Genomic DNA, 9054 nt, shown 5'->3' with positions numbered 1-9054 from the left:
CGGGACACTGAATCACTCCGGGCTGGGTTTCATATCGGTTCTCTTTGTCCTGCGGATGTTTCTACCAAAGCCACTTCCATTTCCTCCTTTAACTCTCAGAGGCCAGAAGTCCCTAGCTGAGAATTTTGGTTCTCATCTAACCTTCCAGTCTTTTTCCATCACTACCCAGGTGGGGAGAGAGGGAGGGGAATTTTGTGAGTGGCCGTTTTGAGGACAAGTGTAGTTGATGAATTGATTTGAGGGCCCACCCAAATACTTACACCGAAATAGGGTAAGGCAGTTATCCTGAACTTAAAGCTTCCCAGTGCCTGATAAACTTGAGCTGATCGCTCTTTCTAGAGTGTGGTGGTCTCTGGCAAAAATTCGCATGTTGGGGACCGTCAATGGTTAAGTAGTAGCCAGACAAAGCAAGACTTTTAATTAGTTGTCGTCTGAATGGGCCGCAAGGATACTGACAAGGTGATTGTATAGTTTTAGGAAAGTCACAGATGAATCAGCTCCCTTAATCCATCCTCTCCCACCCTGCCCCCTCTCCCCTATCTAACACTGAGTCACAGATGAAGTTTCATGTTGGCTCCCCGTAGGGCACCTATGAGGTAAAATCGGGGGATTTGAATCATAATGGAATTACATAGTTAGTGATAGACCTTTGATGGATATGATGAAGAGGAGGTGGATTTTCAGTTTAGAGCAGAGTAATAGGCTGCACATTTACGAGCTAACACGTGAAGTGCTGCCACATTGGAAGATGTGTTGATTTTGGAAACTATGTTAAAGATAATGTAAATTAGTATTGGGAGTAGCAATTCAAGACAGTTTAACCCATATATATGTTAGTTTTATCTCTCTTTTAAGATTGTCAACTTCTGAAGACAAAGACCCTACATATATATTTATGTATTTGAAGGACCACGTTATACTTCCGTGCTTATGTTCATTCTGTATCTCCAATATCTGGAAGACTGCTTTAGAAGGCAAAAAATATATATGTTAAATTGTATTGACTCTCCCACACAGGCTGGTGCAGTTGTATAAGCTAATTTTTTTTAACACATAAAGGATATACTTCTATTTTAGTAAATCTATAAGGATCTACACGTTTTTCATTCTTCTGCTTTAGCCCATCTTTTAAATTTTCTAAAGTAATGTAATTTTGTTGTAAAGCATCATTGGTGAATAGTTTATTTTTATATTGTCTTAAAGAGTAGTTCTGGCTAGTTAAATTCCTAAGTTTTGGTAAACCTAATAACACATTTCTGAAGGGATGAATTACTTGCATTTCTGTTTATATATTGCTGTTAATATACATAATTTCTACTCAGTTCACATATTCTGAATTTTAAAATTGTCATATCTTTTCTTTAGAGGATGAACCACCTTCACAAACTGTTTTAAGCCCAACCGTCTCAAAGAATACTATCAGGAGGACACAGACTCCAGGTAAGAAGAGTGAGTTTATTGTTTTCCTTACGTGGCTGCTTTTTTTATGTATAGATGATAGCCTGGTCTATCAAGGGTCGCAGATCATACCTCATTCAGGGTTTCAGTGAATCTTCTGTATAGGTTGTTTATTGAATTAAGCAATAGTAGGATGTGTCAAGAAAAGACAGGGCACATACCTGAGTACCTACTAAATACCATATACTTGGTGTATGTTAATTCATTCACATAACTATGCAGGATAGATGTACCCATTTTTTGGTGAGAAAACTGGAGCTCAGAGTAGCTAACTTTTCTCTAAGATTACTTGCTTGTAACTGAGCCAAATTCAGACCCAGGTTTGTCTTCTCCAAAGCCCTTTCATTTGCCCCAAGTACCTCACTGTCACTGTCCCGTGTAATAATTACTACTCAGTAAAGCTTGTTAAGTGTTGAATGAATGAATATGTCACACTACTTTCCATTTGAAACGGATTAAGGGCTTCCCTGGTGGCGCAGTGGTTAAGAATCCTCCTGCCAACGCAGGGACACAGGTTCGAGCCCTGGTCCGGGAAGATCCCACATGCCGTGGAACAACTAAGCCCGTGCGCCACAACTACTGAGCCTGCGCTCTAGAGACCGCGAGCCACAGCTACTGAAGCCCGCGCACCTAGAGCTGGTGCTCCACAACAAGAGAAGCCACCGCAGTGAGAAGCCCGCGCACCGCAACAGCGAGTAGCCCAGCTCGGCACAACTAGAGAAAGCCCACATGCAGCAATGAAGACCCAATGCAGCCAAAAATAAATAAATAAAATAAAATGGATTAAATGGTCTGCATTGTAAAATCATGACACAATATGGTCGATCTCAGTTTGATAATATATTTCATCAAATCTAAGATCTCATCAGTTGTAAGATATACTGTCATTGTTTTATGTACCACCTAAGAGGAAGAAATGCTGCCAATTAAACTGTAATATGCCTTAGATTTTATGATACATCCCACTTTCAGAGATGTTAAAGTGTAAAAATATTTGCATCTTAGTATCAATGTAACATGACAGTAGGGTACATTTGATAGTCTACTTAACGTTTTAAAACCTGTTTAAACTATTTTGAAAAGCAAGGGAAAGGATTAAGTTGTCATTAATGCGTAACATCCTTTGGTTTTTAGTTCCATTTATTTTCAGTTTGCTTTTTTTTGATATTAGGAAAGTCCACAGCAATAAATGATTGTAGCTATTGAAACTGATCATCTCTGGCTTTTTATTTTTAAACGCAAATCCTGACTTCTTTCCTTACCCATTGCTTCTAATAAGATTATTCCTTATAATTTAAACTGTTCTGTTCTCAGTTTAGAATGAATAAATATCTGGTTCAAGTTCAGTTCCAAATAACACACCCTTTATGCTTAATTCCTTGAATAGCCTATGGTACTGTATTAAGATTATAAACTACCTTAGGAAAATGCTTTGAGTGATAGGTGCTATAAACAGATTTTCCAGGCCATTGTTTTTTTAAGATTTGTTTATTTATTTTTGGCTGCGTTGGATCTTAATTGCTGTGCGTGGGCTTTCTCTAGTTGTGGTGAGCAGGGGCTACCCTTCGTTGCAGTGCATGGGCTTCTTATTGTGGTGGCTTCTCTGGTTGCGGAGCACGGGCTCTAGGCACACAGACTTCGGTAGTTGTGGCACTCAGGCTCAGTAGTTGTGGCTTGCGGGCTCTGGAGCACAGGCTCAGTAGTTGTGGCACAGGGGCTTAGTTGCTCTGTGGCATGTGAGATCTTCCAGGACCAGGGCTCGAACCCGTGTCCCCTGCATTGGCAGGCAGATTCTTTTTTTTTTTTTTTGCGGTACGCGGGCCTCTCACTGTTGTGGCCTCTCCCGTTGCGGAGCACAGGCTTCGGACACGCAGGCTCAGCGGCCATGGCTCACGGGCCCAGCCGCTCCGCAGCACATGGGATCCTCCCAGACCGGGGCACGAACCCGTATCCCCTGCATCGGCAGGCAGACTCACAACCACTGCGCCACCAGGGAAGCCCCAGGCAGATTCTTAACCACTCTGCCACCAGGGAAGTCCTTCTAGGCCATGTGGAAAAACCATATTCTTGAAATTTTATTTACTGGAGATTTAATTCATGTCCCTTATACCGGGAGGAACAAAAATCTCTCATTTTTAAAATCTACAGTAAATTTATAAAAATTATGGAGTTAAGTAAATTGACGTAATGAAGACTGTTGAGCACCAGCCTATAGACCATTATAAAACGATTATAAAATACAATGTCTCATACAGTCTTTTGGAGTTCACATTAGGCCTGTATTTAAGGACTGCTGTTGAGGTACATGGCTGCATAATGTTGTGGAAAGAGCACTGGACCTTGGTTGAATTAGCTACTCACCTTGAACCTCAGGCCTTTATCTGTATGACTTACCCAGCCTAACTCACAAGGCCACTGCAAAAATGATATAGTACTTGCCAAGTCAGTTTGTACCCAGTAAAACATACAGATATAAGGTGGGGTTTTTTTCCTCACAGCACTTTACAGGAGATATGAAGTTCATAAAATTTTGCTTAAGCATTTCTTTTTTCTCAAGAAGCTTATGCTATAGTTGGTAACGGAAAAGACAAAACATTTCCCAGTATAGATGATAGATCGATGGAACTCATGCATAGATTACCTGGAATATATCGATATCATACTGTGCTACAATATAACTAGAAATAAGGATATGTGCATCTTTGGGAGACTTGAGATACTCGGGGTTCTCTTACTCTAAAAGGTGCTTTTAAAAATTATACTGCATCTAGCACTTGGCATGCTCCTGTATCATTCCTCTTAATAAAAGGAGAAAGAGTTTAGGGAAGTCATTAAATGAATGGTTATAAAGTCTTTCTAGCAAAGGAATTATTTAAACAGGAGTCAACTTTGATGGAAAACTGCTTTAAGTGCAAGTTTAAGGTAGGCCCTTCCTTGTTTGAGGGAATGTAAATTGGTGCAGTCACTATGGAAAACAGTTTGGAGGTTCCTTAAAAAAACTAAAAATAGAGTTGCCGTATGATCCTGCAATCCCACTCCTGGGCACATATCCAGAGAAAACTCTAATTCGAAAAGATACATGCACCCATATGTTTATAGCAGCACTGTTTACAGTAGCTAAGACATGGAAGCAACCTAAATGTCCATCAACAGCTGAATGGATAAAGAAGTGGTATGTGTACACACACAACACACAATGGAATACTACTCAGCCATTAAAAAGAATGAAATAATGCCATTTGCAGCAACATGGAAGGACCTAGAGATTATCATACTAAGTGAAGTCAGACAGAGAAAGACAAATATTATATCACTTATATGTGGAATCTAAAATATGATACAAATGAACTTATTTACAAAAAAGAAACAGATTCACAGACTTAGAAAACAAATTTATGGTTACCAAAGGGGTAAGCGGGGTGGAGGAAGGATAAATTAGGAGTTTGGGATTGGCAGATACAAACTATTATATATAAAATAGATAAACAACAAAGTCCTACTGTATAGCACAGGGAACTATATTCAGTATCCTATAAGAAACCGTAATGGAAAAGTATATGAAAAAGAATATATATATATAACTGAATCACTTTGCTATACACCAGAAACTTAATACAACATTGTAAATTGACTATACATCAATTAAAAAAGAAAAAAGATAGTCCCTTCCTTCTTGTAGAATCATAGACTTTCAGTTTAACTTTGGTATTCAGAGTTGTGCCATAATTGTATATAGGGCCAGTGGTGTGGTCTGAGAGAACTTTATCCAAAAATGTCCTTGAAACTAATGACGTAAAGCAAGGGGCCACTTTCTAAAACAACCTAATAAAGACAACTACATCATTTGTCATCCTGTTTTTGAAGTTGTGAAAAAATGTTGATTGTATTAGTTTAGAATAAGGATATGGTTTAAACTCTGCTTAATGTTTAAAGTTTCAGAATTGCATTATTTTCACATTGAAATAGCCATTAGGTTGTTCAGTCAGTTCAGTCCACAATATCTATATAACTTCTTCTATGGCCAGGTTCATTCCTTTCATGAAACTAATTTCATAATCTAAAAATACAGTAGGAAAATTTCATTTACTTTTCCTAAAGTTAAATATTTTTAACAGTTATGGTTTCTGGCTAAATAATTATAGTTAAATATTTTTAATACCTTCTATTTTGTCATCAACATTTGATTCTTTGGCTCCTGTAGTTACAGCATTCATCCATTCTCCAGATATTATTGAGCACCTACTTTATACCAGTCCCCTTTCTAGAGCCTGGGGGTGCAGTGGTGAGCAAAAGCAGCAGACAAAGGAAGGAGATTGCTACTAAAGAAGGGTACTTGTTATTTTATTCTCTAATACCTCTCTGGGCTACTCTGTCTCCTTCAAGTATCTTACATAGGGCTATATATATGGTAGAGCATACAAGAAAAGCTCAAATGAAAAGATGGGGACTGAAATAGTAATTGATGTCTATAGAGTAAGTTAAGTTTTAGGTTTTAATTAAACCTGAAAAGGATGGGAATACAGAGGAGAAAAAGAGGAAGGTAGTTGTAATAATAAGAGTAACAGACATGTACAAGATTTCTTTTTAAAGCTGCTTATGTAAGTTCTAAATACCTGATATGTGAAATTCTAACAACTGATAATAATCTTAGAACTGGAAGATTTAGGGAAGTTATCTACTCAGAGTTTCTATCAGTGTAGGTGTCCCTCTGTTAACATGTATCTGTGCATTGTTGATCATCTGCAGTGATGTGGAAATCACTCCCTCACTCTCCATTCTGTTTTGGAGACAACACTTAATTTGGTTGTTTTTCGTTTTACTATTGAACTAAAAGCTACTTTGCTGTAACTTTCTCTTGATCTTAGTTCTGTGTTTTTGAGCTACACAAAGTCAATTTAATTGTTTCTCTACATCTCTGTCTTGAAGATGTACAAAATCATGCTCAGTAAGTATTTTTAGAACAAATGAATGGGTGTCCCTTCAAGATTTCTCTTCTTGATACTGTAAAGGGAAATTGGATTAAGTCAGTTTTGTGAAAACAAACATGGGCAGCCAGTGTAATGGCAGGGGTCAGGGATAGCTGGTTCGGAATGTGGTTTTTGCACTTCTCATACAGAGCCAAACATACTGCTTTTTTATAGAAACAAATGAAACAAAGCATAATATAACCCAAATTTAGATGTAGATTGCATTTTATTTTATGTTGTGTGAGGCTGTTTGAGGAAACACACCTTGGATTTCTAGGCTAACATTAATATTTTATTTAATGGGATTGGCTTCCTCATTAACCCTATGCCATTGAACCGTAGACAGTCTGAAACCTGGCTAACATTAACATTGTTTTAAAAATTGGAGTTTGCATTTCCTGAACACACACAAGGTTAAATAATTGGAGGGAGTGTATTAAGTCTCAGGAAGTTAACCCTCAAATTAAAATATGACATAAATAATCCACAATTAGGGTATGCCACAAATGGGGTAGATAATTGAGTTGGTGCTATGGTACAGATTTTGGTTCTTAATTGAGAAATTTAGAAGAGTGTTATTTGATATTCCTTTCTTGTTATACAAATATGGTCTGGTGAGAAAAACTGCAAAATTTTCCATCAAGTCCATAAATTCTTTATAGCAGGAAACTTTTCTCTAGTTCACTATTGTATTCCCATACTTAGCAAAATGGAAAGCTCAGAAAAAACTTGGCTGACTAAATAGATGATTGTATAATAAATCTAATATGTTTGACATTTTATATATTTTTTTAATGTTTTCTCTTCCTGTATTAGTGGTGAGTAAAGATCCTGTAATCGGCCTGTGTAGACCCCCTCTAAGAAGCTCAAGATCTGGTAAGAGACTGTTTTGTCTGTTGGTTCAACTTTCTTATATTTTTAAATAGAGTACTACATGTATTCATATGGTTCAAAATTCAAAAGTTTCTATAAATATACAATGAAAAGTCTCCCTGCCCCTTCTGACCTTTGCCCACCCAGTTTCCTCATCAGAGGCAACTAACGTTGTCAGTTTCTTAGGTATTTTTCCAGAGGTATTTTATGGAGATATAGGGAAATTCATGTATAAATGATATTTTCCTCTCTTTTTTTAACCCAAATTTTAGCCCAATAAATACTCCTTTCTGTACTGTCTTATTGTTTATTTATTTTTACTTAAAATATATTGAGACATCTTTCTATACAAGTGTATAAAGGACTTCTTCATTCTTTTTAAGAGGTTGTTTCTTATATGTTGCTATGATTCTTTTTGTTAGCAAAATGGTTTTAAATTAGGGTCAGGGACTTTTTATTCTTCCCAGTATAATGCTAATAAAAAATTCAAGACTGAGGCTTTGTGGCTCAGGGCTATAAATTTTCCCTGCCTTAATTACGTTTCTTTTTGACTAAAACCTTAAAAGAGTATTGCCCTTAAATTGATTTCATGACTGTGAAAGAAAACTAGTAATGTCATTCCAAGAGGTCTACTTCTACTTAATTTTTAGAGTTTACAGACCCATAAGGGTGCTTTATCATGGGAACTAAAAAGGAAGCATATTTATCTTCACATGAGATTTCTACTCCTCAATCATTCCCTTTAAAAAAGAATTCGGTTGATTTTTTTTTTTTTTGATAGATGGCTGTCCTTTTAAGTGTTATAAATGATAAAAATCTGTTAAGGTTTTGATGATGAACCTGTGGTAAAGAACCATATGATGCATTTCCTTTTCAGCTCTAATCATTTTCTTGCTATCTCTCTTGCAGATTCGTCATATAAAACAAATGGAAATACTAAAATGAGTGAATTAGGTTTGTTTATCTCTAATTCTTGTAGGTTCTCTTTGAGGTGTCTAATTATCAGTAGAATACAGGAGTACATTCATTTGGCCACTGGCTTGAGAATATTACTTTGTTCATTATCTCAGCTTGAGGGGCAGTGTCCTTATGACCATAAACTTTCTTAATCACCTGGGTTTTTATTCTCTCTAAAATTATGTCTTTTGTTATATTATTGTTTAAATTCATGTAAGAAAATATAAGAACATATATTTTAGTTTTTACTAGTAGTCAAGTTCACACTATTGGGAGAAAAGGATATCAATTTACCAATTAAGGTTTTTCCTTGATTTAGAAAGTGAATTTGAGCTTTTTCAAGGTAAGTTCAGTGTTCTTTGCCATGTTTGTTGAAGTGGTTTATATTCTTTTCAGTGTTTGCCTTGGTGTAAGACATGAGCTACCAAGATCTGCAGCTTTAAGTGAATTTACATTGATTGTGGTTGGACTTAGGTTACAATTCTTTTCTAAATTTGGAGATGAGTCAAAAGGAGGGAAGCTTCATTTTTCTTTATAAATAGTTGCAGCTTGTTTTAAATTTCTTTCACTTAAGCTCAGGCTAATTTTTTTTAGAGACTTCAGCACTTATAGTGTCTGGGTACTGAAAATGATCCTTGTAGTATGCAACTTATCATGTGTACTTTCACCCACCAGTTTCTCAAATGCTCTATTTAAAAACTTAGAAAAAAAATTTTTTAAGTCACAGAATCTTAATTAGAAGAGAACTTGGAGCTGAAATAATCTAGCACTTTTATGTTCTTTGTATGCTAGATTTAGA

At 36.5% G+C, this 9054-nt stretch overlaps 1 protein-coding gene across 9 annotated transcripts in view; it reads left to right on the top strand.

Moving 5' to 3' along the window:
* TOR1AIP1 (torsin 1A interacting protein 1) overlaps positions 1–9054 on the top strand; it is a 52152-nt gene that overhangs the window by 1208 nt on the left and 41890 nt on the right. For 5 of the 9 annotated variants that reach the window (XM_060132262.1, XM_060132244.1, XM_060132292.1 and 2 more), the window contains exons 2-4: positions 1366–1440; positions 7242–7301; positions 8208–8252. In XM_060132262.1, coding sequence (XP_059988245.1) covers positions 1366–1440; positions 7242–7301; positions 8208–8252 — 180 coding nt within the window. The remainder of the gene's footprint in view (positions 1–1365; positions 1441–7241; positions 7302–8207; positions 8253–9054) is intronic. The other 4 variants (XM_060132270.1, XM_060132302.1, XM_060132285.1 and 1 more) reach the window with 1 other exon arrangement.

Source organism: Lagenorhynchus albirostris, chromosome 2 (assembly GCF_949774975.1).
Source record: "Lagenorhynchus albirostris chromosome 2, mLagAlb1.1, whole genome shotgun sequence".
Classification (NCBI taxonomy): domain Eukaryota; kingdom Metazoa; phylum Chordata; class Mammalia; order Artiodactyla; family Delphinidae; genus Lagenorhynchus; species Lagenorhynchus albirostris.
Note: the sequence above shows the minus strand (reverse complement) of the source record. Positions and strands in the feature narration are given on the sequence as shown.